We start from the raw sequence: 17,875 nt of genomic DNA on the forward strand, positions 1-17,875 counted from the left end.
GATGGCAATGGTCAGCCGTCAAAACATGAAATAAAAGGCTTGTTTTATGTTATTTGAAAAATGGGCTTCATGCCCCCGCCAGCGGTCACCATCAGCAGGCACCACCAGCAGATGATTTTCTGACGTAATGTAATCCTTACTTTTCGAGGCTGTGAGTCGATCGGGTTACAGTTTCTTGTGTAGATTATATTTATTCCGTCTTCTCTACTATAATGAGGACCAACACGGTAGGACATTATAACCCAGAAACGTCAACGGCGCGACAACGTGGCCGCCGCGAGAACGCAGTGAAACGCGGGTGTTAAAGTCAATCAGCCAATGCACACCAGTTGCAGTGCGGCCGCATGTTAGACGCGTCCCAGAAGCGGCTCAACATGACGCACGCGAAAAGAATGGCAGAGTTTATTATTTGACGAGAGACGGGACCCTCCTGTGTCAATACTTCTTCCGTTAGCTAGGATCGGGCAGACCAGAAGTCACTCGTGTAAAAATACGGTGGATCCGGTAGATTTTCAAACTAATATGCAATCGTAACCCACTTTTTGAGTCCATCAGATCTCTTGACTGGTAGATTGGGGCACAGTTGACTTCTCTTTGTTGAGTTACTGCAGTCTTCTCTGCTATAATAATCACCAACACGGCCCTGTCTTCAATACAAAACCCTCCTACCACAGGAAAACAAGTAGGAACTAATATTCACATAGGAACTAAAGTTATACAACATAAAATAAACAATGAATACTACATCACATTTGTAAAATATAAACACATAATAAAATAAATAATAGCCCATTTAAATAAAATAAATTGAAATGAGCTAAAACACCTGTAATTAAATAATAAGAATAATACACAGATCCTGCTTACGCAATTAAATTTATTAATTTCTGTGTGGCGCTTTAACTTGAGAAGATCCACCAATAAAGCTTTTGAAAACCGTTCATAAGAAAAAAAGCTTAATTGAGGCATTTCATTTGTAAAACACATGTTAAAATCTTAGTCATTGGGATTACTTTTCTTTCAGAAAGAAAGCTGACCAATACACTGGGTCTGAAAGGCAAATTGTTGTTGGATTATCGTTAAATACCCGCTACTTTTTGAGCAGAATTCTAGCTCTGTATAGGCAAATGTTCCTATTGTTGAAAACACAAAGGTGTGTAACAAACAACTAGCACATTTATATTTGTTGTTTTCATCAACTTACCTCCGAATATTTTCCAGCCAGCCATTTGTATGAACGCGGTCCGCCTTCGGCGAAGCCATGTTTGGAACTACCCGAGGCTCCGCTACCCGAAAAACCCGGAAGTAAAATCTTATTATGGATCCCTTTGGGAGTGTCGTAACCCTCTTCATATATGGCACTATTCATAACTTTTGTTTTGTTTTTTTCTAAAGTGCAACGTATACTTTTATGTGTATTTCACATATTGTACCCTTGTCGTCATTGGCCTGTGAAATGTATGTACTTGATGTGGAAAAAAATTCTTTTAAGACAAAAAAATTAGAGATGTCCCGATCGGGTCCGATCATGTCACTTTCAAAGTACCGGAATCGGCAAAAAAATATCGGCCATGCCTTTTTAAAAAAAAATATATATACATTTTTTAATTAAATCGTTTTCTAATTGTATTTAACGTTACAGACATAATATGTTTCACTCTTCCACAGTCTTTAGTTTAGGCTTTAGGTAGGGTTATCAAATTTATCCTAATAATGGCGGTAATTAATTAAAAAAAAAAAAAGTATCACGTTAAAATATTTAACGCAATTAATGCATGCGCTGCACGACCCACTCACGCATTGTTGCGCTTAATCTGTAATGGTGCCGTTTTACCTATACAGATAGATAAAAGGCAAAATAATATGAGTAGAGTGAATTTTGGCAGCCTTTGGAGCCTTTTTTTTATTGGCTAAACCTTACAATCCCTTTTCCCTACAATTTGAAATATCATGGGAAGCAATGTGGGGAAGCAAGGTAGCAATTAATCTTTATCTTAACACCTTATGTTATTTGCCAACGCAGAGAAGATATATCAATTGGTAGCACTACGCACAGTAATGGTTCCACTTCCCATCATGCATTTGGGCATGACTGATGGCAATATTTAGTCACAATATACAAAGTCACAAGTCTTTCTATCCGTGGATCCCTCTCACAGAAAGAAAGTTAAAAATGTAAATGCCATCTTGAGGATTTATTGTCATAATAAACAAATACAGTACTTATGTACTGTATGTTGAATGTATATATTCGTCCGAGTTTTATTCATTTTTTTCTTAATGCATGAATTGAATCGGGAGCAAAAAAAAAGCAATCGGATCGGGAAATATCGGGATTGGCAGATACTCAAACTAAAACGATCGGGATCGGATTGGGAGCAAAAAAACATGATCGGAACAACCCTACAAAAAAAACAAAATCTTTAAAAAAATAATATTGTGCAATTTAATTCGCTTATATTATATATATAAATCCCTTGTAATATTGTACTATTTCCTAATTTATGTTGCTATGTGTAAATGCCATCTAGAAAATGTTCATCATCCAAAGCAAAATACATCAATCACATCATTAAGCTGTAAAAAAAAAAAAAAAAAAAAAATCACACTAAAAATGATTTCTTAGACAGTGCAAATGTTTTATTTTGAAATCAAGAACATTAATGTACTCAGTATTTCAGTCTTGCTGTCCTAAAAAGGATTAAAAGTTTAATTAAATTAACCGTTGACAGGATGTTTACTGCACATTAGCAGGTTAGAATTCACATATAGGCAAATGTGAATAGGTAATTTAAGAGGTATACGCTACACATTTATAAATTTGAGTGGAGAGAAACTTTTTTTTTCTCAAAAAAAAAAAGATCATTTAAAAATGTTCATTACTACAGCTGTTTATTCTTCGTGATAGCAGCTTCATTTTAGTCCTTGATTTAGTACAGCATGTTAGCTTTCCTTCCATTAACCCAATTTGCTGATAAGCTCCTTGGCGAGTTTGACATAAGCGGACATGGCGTCTTCTTTGGACATTTCTGAAAAACATCACAAATTCAAAAACGTCAAGTTGTGATATATTCTATTTTAATTTCATCTTTGCTACCTTTCCTTGAGTTCCACGCATCCCACTTGGCTTTTCCCTTCATGTCGAATAAGCCCGGCCTTTCTGGAAATCGTGAAATCACACGGCATTTAATGAGAAATTCTAATTCACGGACATCATTACGTCAATTGGTGTACCCGTGTTGACGTCTCCCACAGTCGCCTGCTTATACAAGCCGTAGAGGTCCAGCAACTCTTGGTCCGACGGCCTCGTCTTCAAGGTCTTCACGTCCTCCGCCGCCTTTTCAAACTCAGCCTGCAGGTGATAAAGGATAGCTATTACTATTGATTATTAACCGGTAACAAGAGCAACGAAGAACTGAGCACATATAGTACTGGGAGTGAACTTGGTAACCTATTAGAACACCACGAGGGGCTAAACAATAGGCTTTTATGCAAGACTGCTGCTCGATTCTACTTCCACGCCACAAAAGAACTAGGGCACTGCAAGACGGATTAATATACATTTCTGAAGTGAGGAATGAGGTTTCCCAAACTTTGTCAGTTTAAAATTCAATTTCTTTTTTTAGGGAGTGCGGCAAAATAGGGTTTCAAATGTTTTCATTTTATTACTGTATGTTTACATGTTTTGGAATCTTTTCCTTCCTTTTTCTTTTTTATTCTTCCTTCTCTCCCTCAGACTCACTTTCATCCTACCTTACTTCACGTCAATCTGCGTTTATGTCTTCCTTACCACCTGAGGTCTGTTTTTTCTTTATCTCCTCACTCCCGCATTGCCTTTTCCCTTGACTTCTTCACTTCCAAGTTCCCTCATTCCATCCTTCATTCACCCATCTTTCCTTACTGATTTTCTTTCTTTGTTCTGCCCTCCCTTTAGACCAAGACCAGGCAACCAAGACCTTTGCACTTGACGCAGTTATTTGCCATTATTTATAGTCCCTGCAAAAATATGAAATACATTAACTCATTCACTGCGGGCTGAGGAAAATGTAAAAGAATAGTAGTAAAAGAAGAATATATTTAAAAATACCCGTTGACAACGATAGATCATTCGCTCGATGCCAACCCTTGTAGTCCAAATAGAGGAGATGTCTTTTGCGGTTAACGGCTAAGTTTACATGGATACATTTATTCGGATTTAAGGCTGATCGGAACAAAATGCTGCTTCATGTACACACTCCAATCGGAAGATTCTAACTCGATCAAGGCCATTCTTATCAAGATTTTATTCTGAATTTAAGGTGTTGTTTATATCTATTCATAATCTGATCAGCCCACATGAAAACTCTCATACCGAAATTTCGGAACAAACTGCCTCAAAATACTTTGTGCCAAGAATTGATATATTGTTTTCAAAAAGTGTCACTGTTTAATAAAGAAACCAACTGGTTGCCACCCAAATTTCCAATATAAAAGTGTCTTTACATCTGTTCATTTGCCGTGATTAATTGACTAATTGATTAGTAGATGAATCATTATCTGTTTTGATAACCAATAATCCGGTTAAAGACATCCTTGACCTTAAGCTTGTCGTAATATGCAATAAGTCAATTTATCGCACGACAAATAAAAATGAGTGCAGTAATTTTCCCGGCTGCGATTTATCGCCGCGTGCATACATTTGTGCATGCGTGTGCTGCGTGCACTCGGCACACGTGCGTGTTGATGGCATGTGAGACTCCAGTTCCTTTCACAGATGTTTATTGGTCATCAACACGCCGTAAAATTCAAGTTCATATTAAACATTGTAAAACGTTAGCATTGCTACACTGAGGCGAATGGAAAAAGACAATGTGCTAACCACTTTAGCCTGCTAAAAGACATTGGCAGTCTTATCCAAAACGCAAAATTGCGATTAAAAGGTGAGACATCCAACATGAAAAATCGCTTGTTAACAGCATTTGCAAACGAAAAAAGAAAAAAAATTCTATTACTGACACCACATGCATGACGAAAAGAGAACTTTTTTTTTTTTTTTAATTCTTTATGGCGTGTAAAGCTTAAGGTTAACGGCTTAGGAAACGTATGTCCGGTAAACATTTCAAAATAAAAGCAGGTCATGTTCAACGTGTATAGACAGACTTCTGGAGTAAATTTCACATACTTCAGATTCTACATTAAGAATAGCTTTAAAATGACAACCATTATAAAAAATCTGATTGATTGGCAATGAATAATTTGGCTTCAAATTTGCTAACTTGCAATTTGCAGGACAAGATGACAGTCATTTTGAATCAATTAAAAAACTTTTCATGGGCTCTAATTGGCAGATTAAAAAAAATAGCATTGGGTTTCTCACCAATGTCATATTCTGCACTTAGCTCGCTTTCAAATGACTCGTACATTGTGTGTGTGTGTGTGTGTGTATGTGTGTGTTTTTTTAAAATAATATTTATTATTTTTAATATATTTTATGTTTTATTAAAGAATAACAATTTTTTGCATTTGAATGGGTGATGTATTAGGGTGTATTTTCACTACATTAGTGGTTTAATTGGATAAAAAATAATTGACAATAATATCGCATATCGGCAATAATTTATGAGACAATATATCGCCTACTAAAATTTGTTATCGCGACAGGCCTCCTTGACCTTTAAAATTGTTAAGATTAATTATTTTAGGATTATTAATATTAACTAGGGCTGTCAAAATGATCGCGTTAACGCGCGGTAATTAATTTTTTAAATTAATCACGTTAAAATATTTGATGCAATTAACGCACATGTCCCGCTCAGACAGTATTCTGCCTTTTGGTAAGTTTTACAGCAAGGCTTTTTGTGCTGTCTAACAGCGAACTCTTGTGGTCGCTTTGCGACATGGTTTATTGTTGTCTTGCCAGTTCAATATGGCTGCAGGACGTCTCGGGCTGACGCCTACGTTGTAATGTTGTGCTTATATGATCCTTGGACAAGATTTGTCCGTAAGTATGGTTGTTGTAAATAATGTACATATTATGTTAGTAAGCGAAATGTTATATTTTTTGTATGAGACGCTTTTTGTCTATGTTTAGTGAACCTGTATAGCGTGCTAAGCTAACGTTGTTGCTAATGCAATGCTTGTGTACTTTTTTTTTTGTAGTTTTACAACGGTCTAAAGAGGACAATGGTTTGAGGCCATTTTATTAATAAATCAGATGAAAAAGAAAGAAGTCTGATTATTATGGCGTCGTTCACTAGCTGTCTAGCTTTGGAAAAAGTAGACGCTTCGGAGTGAGGACAGCATAGACAGATTTAAATGACAGTAGAGTGAAATGCCCACTACAGTCCTTATGTATCGTATGTTGAATGTATATATCCATCTTGTGTCTTATCTTTCCATTCCAACAATTTATTTTGCAGAATATATATATATATATAATTTACAGAAAAATATGGCATATTTTATAAATGGTTTGAATTGCGATTAATTACGATTAATTAATTTTTAAGCTGTAATTAACTTGATTAAAAATTTTAATCGTTTGACAGCCCTAATATTAACTCATTGCTTGCCATTGACGGCACTAGATGTCCAAACTGTTTTGACTGGGAGGGGCGAGTCTAGCACAGGCAATGGCACTAAAAGATGAGCATTCACAGCTAGTTCTCCCAGTAAGGATGAATTATCATTGTCAATGGCAGACAGCGAGTTAAGAAAGAAACTCATTTGTTTTCATGAGTGTGCAATATTATAGTGCTGCTGTATGTATTTACAGAAATGTTGCTCTGAAATATTTTCGTAGTCTTTGAGGAAGACCATTTTTGTTGGATTGTCTTACAAAAGTGCAAAATAATAAACATTTGTTTATTTTCCCATTTAGAAAAAGCTTGTTGGTGTAGGTGTAGTTTTTGCTTGTAAGTTGTAGAATACAGTAGATTGCTTTCCTGACCCATGTATCCATAATTATGGTATTGCCATATTGTGAGATACTCATTATCGCAAGTATGGATGTTAAAAAAAATGTTTCTGAGATATATCGCGATATTACATCACACAATTCTCGTACTGATTCAAAATCCATTTTTGGTGAAAATAAACAATTCAGTGGCTGCACTTCTACTCCCGTCCACTAGTTGCTAGTAGTTGGCAGAGCACAGCAGCTTTGCCTTGCAGACTGTTGTTGCCTAAGCCGAGTAGAGATTTGTGTACATCGCCCTCTAGTGGTTAGCCACCATTACTGGGGTGTTTGTACACGTATAGACCCTACTCACCAACGTCACAGAATGAAGTGTCGCGGTATCCGGCCGCCATATTGTCCGTCTCTGTTTAGCCCTATTCTCAATGGTTTCAATTAGTCGTTCAGTTTATACAGCAATTCATGGAAGCCCCGGTGCTTTCAGCCGCTGTAAACTCATTGGATGCGTTGCATAAAAGGCGTTATGTGTAAAAGCTTCAGTCTATCCATTCGCCAGATCCATATTTGATGCCTTAATCGATATTTTTTCGACTCGCTGTCTTCGCCCTCTCTACCTGACATCTGCTACCCTGATATCTACAACTATCTTGTCAAAGAGCAGCACTCTAAGCAACATTACCCTGTGTGATTTCTAAAATTTGGACTATTTCTTCAATAAAACAAGCAACAACTGTGTCTGCCTCATTTGCAAAGAGACACTGTTTTCAAAGAGTTCGATGTGACGCAATATTACTAAACAAGACACGCTGACATGTACGACAACATTACAGGGAAGATACGCAGTGCGAGAAATTATAGCAACTTGAAGCTAGTTTATTTTTTCACAGCAGCAGTATTTCGCAAGTCCGAGTGTCGAAAGACAAAGCCACAAAGACGAGACTGTTGAAATTATGAATTAAAAAAAATAATAAAGCAAATGTGACACACAGAAGGGCTTGCTAAAATTTGTTTCAATATACTGTTCTATGTAAATCAGCCAAGGTAGCCCCTCGCATTTTTACCACACCAAATCTGGCCCCCTTTGCAAAAGATTTGGACACACCTGTTTAACTGATGATCCGTAGACGAGGCCAGCTTCTTTCACTTGGTACCAGCTAAATATTATTCAAAATGTAATGATGGTAGAAGAAATAAGGAATTTGAAACTGTATGTTGTTGGCAATTAGCCTCGCAATGATCTTAATTGTGGTTGTCAGCCCAAAACACTCTAAATATATATTAAATGCATCTTACCAGATATAAATGACTACTACATAATCCGTGGTAATCGTTTGGAGCCCAGTTTTCTCGTCGAATTGCAGCAGTCCATCTCGCTCTCCTCTCCGGGTCTCTCGGAATACAGTAGAACTTCAAGTCGCTCCGTCTATCTTCTCTGTTATTGCAACCAACCACCAAACACGCCTTCACCATTTTGATTATTAATGTTAACGAGCAGAAAAACACGCCATAATAGGAAGAATTTACGTAGCGGTAATGCATCAAGACGACGAGTAGACGGACAATATGGCACGGAGGCGTGGTTGTGACGTCATGTGAGTAGGGTCTATAGCAGCACAGTGACAGTCAATGTAAACTGTATCGTTAGCTGGTGTGGCGGCACACCTCAGCAATGTCGGACAGAGTACTTCCAATCGTTTTCTTCGGATTGGTCAACAGAGATGGAGTTACGCGATGCCGCGAAGCACCTTTTATGAGTCTGAAATTTGGGCTTGTTTTGGCTTTTACTGCAAAAACGGAGGCATGGAGTATTTAGAATCCTTTATTGCTAAGGCAGTTTTTCACAAAAAAAAAAGAGAAAATATTATTATCAAAGCCATAGGCTGTGTTGTTCAAAGTAAACATAAAACAAAAACATGTTTGCTTGAGTGCTGGATGAGGTTTCAGGAATAAATTGATAAAAATGTACTTTTATGCATACGCGGAGATTGAGGGGAGGCAGGCGGGGTAGTGCCGCCCTCCCTTAATGTCATTGCATGTAATTGACATTCCTATATATTTTTTATGTTCCCCGTAACCCCTTCCTGTTCGCTGCTTTCTCCTAATAAACGAAACACATTGAATAATCACAATGGGAGGATGTCATGCTCACCGCTAGACATGTGCCGATTACCGGTTTGAAGGTAAAGCGTGGTATGAAAATGTCACGGTTTCAAAACCAAAAAACATTTCCGTCATATCGTCCTTAAGACATTTTTTATGTCCCAAAATGCAGGGGCTTGCACCTGCAAGTATCAACCCTCCTTCACCGCTTGTTGCTACATGTCAGTCAGTCAGCTGTGCTACACGATGGCTGGAGGAGGTCAAACTCCTGAAGTTTTTCCCCTATCAAAGGAAACGAAACAGCTGGTATGGGAATACTTCGGCTCCAGAAAGGTTACAGACTGCGCGGCTCAGAGGAGGAGGGCCAAACGACATGTAAAACATGTTTGCGGAGGGTGGCTGCCGAGGAGGGAATACCTCCAATATGATTTTGCATTTATACAAAATTAAAGGTTAGTAAACAATGTCATAAATGTTTCTCACCAGCTACAAGAGTTAACTCCAGTGTGTTTAGTGTGTCTAGCGGTGGTAAAACATGTTTTTTTCTCTCTGGCAACTATCTGTGTTGAGAAAGAGAGTGTGTGTACAATGTAAACATGATACACGTCATACACACATGCTTTTTATGGAAAATGTAGTAATTTTTTTTCTGATGGTAATAATGTTGAGCTGTGGCTGTGGGTTTGGGATCACCTAAAGGACTGCATTTATTTTAGTATTATTTAGAACATTTGTTATTTTCTTTTTATTTAACTTAACATTATACTTATGTTCCAATTTGCTAATATGTTTTTTTTTTTTTAATTTAAAATCCTGTTCAATGAAAAAAACATTTTTGATTTTTTTTTTTTTTTTTTTTTAAACCAGATACTGTATCTCAAAATAACACATTTTAGAGCTGTAATAGCAATACCTTGATACAGTGAAACCATGATATTTTGGCTTAATGTCATCATACCGTGAGAATCTCATACCGGCACATGCCTACTCCCACATGATACATTAAAACAGTTCAGACCAATAGGACACGTCTATTCTCCGTGTCAAGCAGCTGAACAGGACAAGTTAAAAAAAATTATTAAATGAACAAGAATCCTACAAAGTATTTCATCATGGCCCAAAATTATTTTTCGAACAGATCGTGTGACTAACACCTTAGAGACTATTAATCAGGACCGAATCAAATCGTGACCTGAGGATCAGATACAAATACAGATGTGAGGCAATGCACACCCCTAAAAGCTAGTCTTGTATTGATAATTAATCGTCTTTTGAAGTAAGGCACCCGGTGGTTCCCACCCCTACTGTGTAATCCACATGAAAGGAGAACACAATTAGGGGTGTGACAAAATATCGAAATGGTGATATATCGTGATACTTTGTATCCCAAAAGGTTATCGATATGCTCCTGCCAAGAATCGAGATATCGTTTTAAAAAGGTGTCGATGTCGAAAATAAAAAATAAAAAAGACCCAACAAGTTGCTACCAAAATCGTCCACCATAATAATATCTTAGAGTTAACTAAGGCTGCATTGACGGTCCACGACGCCCAATCCATTTAGACTGTGGGTTTTCAGGGCATTTACAGGTCACTTGCGGTTCATTTTAGGGCATTTATAGGTCATTTCCTGTTGAGTTGCCTATTGATTTGGGTGATTCCCAGGTCAACAGGAAGTGACCATAGGCGGAGTTTGACTTTTGGGGCAGGCAATTACAAGAATATTGATAATAATTTGACAATGAGTGTTTTTTTTGTTTCCCATCATTCTTGAGGGGAATTCTAAATCGGGCTGCTTAGGCAATACTTTTCACCAAGGTCGTCATCCATTGAATATGGTACGCCCGCCGGTGTCGTGCCAATGTAATTACCCCAGTCAAAAATTGTATCCCCTGGGCGGAGCCATATGGAGGAAGATTTGTGTCTTTATTATTCAAACAGAAAAATGTCACTTCAATTAAAAAAAAATGTGTTTGAATGCAAAAATAAATTTGAAACTCAGTGTGTTTGAATGCAAAAATTAATTTCAAACTCAGAAAAAAAAATGCATTTGCATGTGAAAATGCATGTTGATTGAAGCAACTTTTTTGATTGAAGTAATGTTGATTTGTTTTTGGGCCACATTTTGGCTTGGACATTTTTGTTTTTATTATTCAGTCAAAAAATAAGTAGCTTCAAAAGAATATAGATTTTAAAAAAGAAAATCACTTCAATCAAAAAAAGAAAAATTTCAATCATAGAAAAAGTTTTTGAATGCGAAAAAATATTTCAGATTGAAAAATTTGCATTTGAACACTTAATTTTTCATTGAAAAAGTTTTCTTTGATTGAAGCAATTCTTTTTGTGTTTGGGCCATATTATGATTAGGACATTTGTATCTAAATGTTTCAATCCCCCCAAAAAGTTGCTTCAATCAAAAAAAAAAAATTTTCGGTTAAAGAAAAAAATCATTAAAATTTTTTTTTTTTTTTAATGTTTTTTAATTATATGCAAAGCAAATGACCGACTAAGGTGCTCGAAAAACAATTTTGAACCATTATAAAAATATATGTTTTTGTTCATTTTATTAATTTTTTGTTGCGGTTTTATTGCTTTTCAACTTTTACATATATAGTAGGGGTGCAACGGTTCAGTTAGCCCACGGTTCGGTTTGAACCTCGGTTTTGGGATCAAGGTTTCGGTTCAGTTTCGGTTTGCGGTTTTATTTTTTTTAAACTGCCCTTATTTTGCTTTAAAAAAATGAAATAAATAATACATAATACATTTTCGACTGTTAAAATGCCTCTTAGCTCTTTGGCTAGTGTAGTGACTGACTACTGAAATACACACACAGCAGTAAAAAAGTAACTGGTGATACCTTTCATGTTTTTTTTTTCATTAAAAAAAAAAAACAAAAAAAAAACATAGTAACCTTTGCTATGTTTGGAGGTCATTTAATGTTGTGAATCAACCGTTAAAGTTGATAAAATTGCTCCCGTTTTTGCATTAGTTCCCTTCTGTCTACTTTCGACATGTGAAAATTTTAAAACTGTTTCATCCGTTAAAGATGGACTCAAGTCAAGATTTTGCCGATTTAGGAGTATTTTAGATAAAAAGTTGCTTAGGTTCGCTCGTAAGGTTTACTACAACAGAGCCTTTCTGAGAAGTTTACTGCTCTAAAATGGCGACTGTTTACTAACGCTACCGAGTCTGTCATTTCGCATGTAGTTCTATATGTATGAGGTATCTAGGCGTAGATTGTATGCTGTCGGCTAAATCAAGAAATATTGCAGCCACCTAGCCTAGCATCGCGTTTGCTACAGCGTCTCAACAAACACTCCTCACTGTCCGTGCCTCTTCTCGCGTCATTCAACCAACGTATTAAGGAACATTGTCTCGTTGCAGAAACGGTGACCAAATCCGAACGGATGAAAAAACAACAACAAAAAAACGTAATGCACGAAAAACGTGCAGATTTTGAACGTAACTTACGGCGTACACATTTAAAAATCAGTGCTCACTTGTACAAATTAGGACGAGACCGTACAACTTGACAGGTATGAATTATAGTGGACCGTCACAGTTAGATAGTAGCACTCCGTAGCACGGGACGTCCAACTATCAGTGGTCAGGGCGAAACTATGTGCTTTAGCGAAATCATCTTCGATGGCTTTGCGTGCCATTTCATAAATGTCGGGGATTACGTTGTTGGAGAAATATGTCCGCGAGGGAACAATGTAACGCGGGTCAACCGTTGCAAATAAATTAACAAAGCCCGCCGTGTGTTTTCACTGGTGTCATCTTCGGGGTTGTCCGACCCTGAGAAAGTGATATCTGTGGGTGATGCCGGCTGAGGTGCCGGAGTCATGTTATAAAAGTGTTGCCATTAGCATGGGGAACAAGCGCTGAGCAATGCTAGTAAATTATTTTTTTTTTCAATATTTTCTCTTCCTCCGCATTTTAGTCCACGGGGAAACCAAAATGTTGCCACGCCGCAGATTTGAAAGAAGCCGGTGCTTCCTCAAAATTCGGTCTCTCCACTCCTCCGCTCGCCATAGCTATTTGTTTTCTTTCTTGTTTCACTTTCACTTCGCTCGTAAGCGAGAGAGGGCGTTACTTGGCTTCTATTACACAGGTACTTGACAGCGATCTGACATTTACTTGCGGGGCGGGAATTTCTCCACAGCGGTGCTTCACGTCACACACAGGCACACAGAGCTCGATCAATTCATTCCACAAGCGTTCGGAATACATTAATTGCAAAACCGAAAAGGCGCGGTTCATAAAGGCGTATCGGTTCGGCTATGAACCGCAAACCGATGCACTGCTAATAATATATAGGAAAGGCAATTACATGCAATAACACTTTCTGGACACCAGGGGGGGCCTGGCCCCCCTGCCCCCCCATAAAATCCGCTTATGCCCAATATCAACAGGAAGTAACTGAACATTAAAAGGGAAATGACCTTAAATGGCCCAAAATTTACCTCATTGCCTGGCATTGGCTGCCACTGACGGCCATAGACATTCAATCCGTTTGAAGTGGGAGGGATGACAGCGAATGAACGAATTTTTATTCGCTGCCACCCTCCCATTTCAAATGGATTGGACGTCTACTAATGGTAAACTCATTCCAATTCGCAGCAGAAGCTTGTTTTTCTGTTTATTAGTTGTTGGTCAGAAAATTATTCTAGGATATTCTACAAATGTATCGATAATCGTTGTAACGCCATATTGTCAGATCATCGCTATCGTGAGCTTTGTATCGCAAATCGTATCGTGAGGTACCAACAGGTTCCCACCCCTAACACATACAATGCATGATTTACAGCAATAGGCACATGGATCAAATAGCCCATCGCTCTTTATTAGATAATCAATGCAAAACATGATTTTTTTATGTATTTATTTGTTTGGGTGCGCTGACCCCAAGTTTGGGAAACCCTTTTCTTTTCTCTCAACATATTAAGGGTTGTGACTCCAACCTTATCACCATTTAAATTGGTCAAAAACGGCCAGGCAAAAGGCTAACAGTCGAATGGCTGCAGCATCCAGTCGTGCGCGGCATGCTCTTATTAAAACGTGAGGGGAAGTGCAATACAGTACAGTATGTCAGTCAAAGATGAACAGGATGGGATCGCGTGATCACAAACATCATTTACTGGTAAAAAGCACAATAAAAGTAGTGACATATTACCACAGAAGTCATTTTCAATGGAGATATCGCCGCGAATCCGATGTGCTTCTTTTAATTCGGTCGTCTCCGAGTGCACCCGTAATTGCAAAAACAACGGTTCAAAGGCAGAATGTCGCTCCGACAAGGCCCGGAGGAAAGGGTGGGACCAGGGTGCTACGGACAAGGTGATTGGTTGCCGCACGATGGCGCGTGCGCACTAGAGAATGTAGCACGTCAGAGTGAAAGTCCACAGACGGTTGATGAAATTAACTACTTGACATTCTGAGTTGAAAAGATCATGACTGTATTTTGAAATCGTATCATGAAAAGTTACAATTATATGTAGTAGATAAGGGAAGAGGATGAAGGAAGAGGACTGTTTCCAGAACTAAAAGATTTGAATAGATCATTAAAAAAAATAAAAACAAAACTCCCCCACGTAAAAGACGTTTGTTTGGAAAAGAATAAGTAAAACACGTACTTGTGTTTTTTGTGTTCATTTATTTTTTACTTTGCTTATATGGGACGGTGCTGTCCCTTTAAAGAAAACATCGCCACTGTTTACTACTTTCTTTTAAATAAAGTTTAAGTAGTTTAATTTAAACAAGATGGCGGCGCCCCACGAACAACGCGTATTTTGAAAAGAGAACGCATATCATTGGAATAAATTGGAAACTTTAAAGAAGAACTGTACACATATTTGGTAACCGTAAGGTAAAACTCCTTGAACAATATTTTGTCCGTTTGTTTGAATTTGGTTGTTTTTTAGGCGTTAATGGAAGAATAGAACTAGTGATAAGCTTGCACATGTTTGGCTCAACGTGTGGTATATTTTATATAGAAATATAATCACTCCCCCTCAAATGGTCTGATGTTGGGATTACTGTATTTTACAAATGTCGTTCGCTGTCACTTGAACGTTTTACGTATTGTAAGGCAAGGCAAATTTATTTATATAGCACAATTCAACACGAGGCAATTCAAAGTGCTTTACATCACATGAAAATAATAAAAATCACATTAAAATCAGTACGACGTAAAAACAAAGACAATCGAAATAGGAAATAAAATTATACATAAAAATCACATTTTATCATGGGGAAAAAAAATAATCATAATAATAATGCACAAGAGGAATAGAAAGCAAATTGAAATATATAGACGGTTATGGATTTGCAGTGCTAAACAAAAGCATTTTTAGCCCTGATTTAAAGGAGCTAACAGTTTGAGCATACTTCAGACCTTCAGATAACTTGTTCCAGAGGTGAGGAGCATAATAACTAAATGCTGCCTCACCCTACTTGGTTCTTGTTCTTGGAACATGCAGGAGACCGGTTCCAGACAACCTTAGGGGTCTAGATGTCTCATAGGAATTAACAAATCAAGCATGTATTTTGGTCCAAGGCCATTAAGTGTTTTGTAGACGAGCAGTAGTATTTTATGTATTTGTGTGAAGTCTCATCCTTAATGTTTGGTTTGATTTAATGAAGACATACTTTTTCTTTATTGCAGTGGACCTAATGGGTACCCCAGTGAAGAGTGCTAGTAAAAAGGATGGCAAAAAGCCCATTCGAGTCAAAACGTTGTTCACGTCCCCTTTTCCGCAAAAGTGGAGCCCGCTTCCTCAAAAAGACATGCATTTCATCCTAACAACCTTAAAAGAAAAACTAATTTCCGTAGGGCTTGAGAAGAAGGAGGTAAAGGTGTTCCGACCTTGGAGGAAAAAAAGAAATCCAGCACCCCCGTCTGCTTCGGTTTCTGACGCCAATAAGGTGGAAGATTCGCCCAAAGGAGGATGGACAGATCTGGCTGCGAGGCGACAACTCGCACTGGGCATCAACGAGGTTACCAAAGCGCTTGAGAGGAACCAACTCCAACTAGTGCTGGTGTGCAAGTCAGTCAAGCCCAAGCACATGACCAACCACCTGATAGGTCTAAGTGCGAGCAGAGGCGTCCCTGCCTGCCAGGTTCCCCGGCTGAGCGAGAGCGTGGCTGAGCCGCTGGGCCTAAAGAGCGTCCTGGCTCTGGGTTTCAGGCGTGGCGGTCTCCAAGCCAAAGACGAGGTGTTCACTGACATTGTGGAAGCCATCATACCAAAGGTACCCTCACTTGACGTCGCTTGGCTGCAAGATGTGGCACCCAGTGTCGGATTGCAAGGCAATATTACTGCAAAAGAGGAGGAGGTGGAAAAGAGGACAGGCCTAAAAAGGAAAATGGAGCCTGAGGTTGAACTCCAAGAGTCTTCTTCAATTTCTACGCTGCAGCCCCTCATTGTGAAAAAAATCGTATCGAACCCAGCTAAGAAAAAAAGAAAGCGGAAGCAGAAGCAAGCCAAGTGAAAATTCATTCCTACTTTATTTTTTTATTTTTTTGTCCAACCAGTGAACGATTCGTCTTTCACAGAGGATGTCACTTAAAGCATTTTTCTATTCTGAAAGTCCATAACCAACCATGCAAAATGCTGAAGACGCTAAAGTGTGTTTTGTGGTTTTTAATACACATACACACAATATTTTTCTTTGCTATGATTTGGGACATTTAGAAGTGAAAATGTATGAATAAATGCTCACTGTGCCAAATACCTACTTGTTTTCAAGTAAATTCATTACCACTATAAAATTTAAAAAATCGTCCGAATAGCATTATGCATTAGGGATGTCCAGATCACATATTTTTGCATGCGAATCAGTCACCTGATTTTCAGGATCTGCATACTACCGAGACCTGATCCGATATCTCAGAATGTATTAAACACACATCCAGATGCCACCCCCCCAAATTGAACAAAGTTTAGTATGTACATTGAACGTATTACTACTTATAGTACATTTATATTCATTATGAGTACCGCAGTGGTTTCAATGACGGAAAATGTACAAATACAAAACAGGTTGCTAATATTTTTACATACAGTGCCTTGCAAAAGTATTCGGCCCCCTTGAATCTTGCAACCTTTCGCCACATTTCAGGCTTCAAACATAAAGATATGAAATTTAATTTTTTTGTCAAGAATCAACAACAAGTGGGACACAATCGTGAAGTGGAACAACATTTATTGGATAATTTAAACTTTTTTAACAAATAAAAAACTGAAAAGTGGGGCATACAATATTATTCGGCCCCTTTACTTTCAGTGCAGCAAACTCACTCCAGAAGTTCAGTGAGGATCTCTGAATGATCCAATGTTGTCCTAAATGACCGATGATGATAAATAGAATCCACCTGTGTGTAATCAAGTCTCCGTATAAATGCACCTGCTCTGTGATAGTCTCAGGGTTCTGTTTAAAGTGAAGAGAGCATTATGAAAACCAAGGAACACACCAGGCAGGTTCGAGATACTGTTGTGGAGAAGTTTAAAGCCGGATTTGGATACAAAAAGATTTCCCAAGCTTTAAACATCTCAAGGAGCACTGTGCAAGCCATCATATTGAAATGGAAGGAGCATCAGTCCACTGCAAATCTACCAAGACCCGGCCGTCCTTCCAAACTTTCTTCTCAAACAAGGAGAAAACTGATCAGAGATGCAGCCAAGAGGCCCATGATCACTCTGGATGAACTGCAGAGATCTACAGCTGAGGTGGGAGAGTGTCCATAGGACAACAATCAGTTGTACACTGCACAAATCTGGCCTTTATGGAAGAGTGGCAAGAAGAAAGCCATTTTTCAAAGATATCCATAAAAAGTCTCGTTTAAAGTTTGCCACAAGCCACCTGGGAGACACACCAA

General features: G+C 38.1%; 2 protein-coding genes across 3 annotated transcripts in view; one reads left to right on the plus strand and one right to left on the minus strand.

Annotated features, from left to right (window-relative positions):
• Positions 1 to 14,336, minus strand: part of LOC130914430 (acyl-CoA-binding protein homolog) — a 56,833-nt gene extending 42,497 nt beyond the window's left edge. Inside the window, exons 1-4 of one of the 2 annotated variants that reach the window (XM_057833605.1) lie at positions 14,171 to 14,336; positions 3,235 to 3,352; positions 3,098 to 3,160; positions 2,616 to 3,029 (exon numbers count right to left, since the gene is read on the minus strand). In XM_057833605.1, the coding sequence (XP_057689588.1) occupies positions 2,959 to 3,029; positions 3,098 to 3,160; positions 3,235 to 3,352; positions 14,171 to 14,182 (264 nt within the window). In that variant the 5' untranslated portion in view covers positions 14,183 to 14,336 and the 3' untranslated portion in view covers positions 2,616 to 2,958. Of the gene's footprint in view, positions 1 to 2,615; positions 3,030 to 3,097; positions 3,161 to 3,234; positions 3,353 to 14,170 lie in introns of those variants that run through there. The other variant, XM_057833606.1, reaches the window with a different exon arrangement.
• Positions 14,337 to 14,722: 386 nt separating this feature from the next.
• Positions 14,723 to 16,980, plus strand: rpp38 (ribonuclease P/MRP 38 subunit). The gene is made up of 2 exons (XM_057833607.1): positions 14,723 to 14,863; positions 15,662 to 16,980. Exon 2 carries the CDS (start codon positions 15,670 to 15,672, stop codon positions 16,486 to 16,488), a length of 819 nt encoding a protein of 272 aa, XP_057689590.1. The 5' UTR covers positions 14,723 to 14,863; positions 15,662 to 15,669; the 3' UTR covers positions 16,489 to 16,980.
• Positions 16,981 to 17,875: the final 895 nt, after the last annotated feature.

This window comes from Corythoichthys intestinalis, chromosome 4 (assembly GCF_030265065.1).
Source record: "Corythoichthys intestinalis isolate RoL2023-P3 chromosome 4, ASM3026506v1, whole genome shotgun sequence".
NCBI classification, from domain to species: Eukaryota; Metazoa; Chordata; class Actinopteri; order Syngnathiformes; family Syngnathidae; genus Corythoichthys; species Corythoichthys intestinalis.

Coding starts and splice junctions, on each gene's coding strand:
- rpp38 (XM_057833607.1), top strand. CDS start 15,670: ATGGGTACCCCAGTGAAGAGTGCTAGTAAAAAGGATGGCAAAAAGCCC.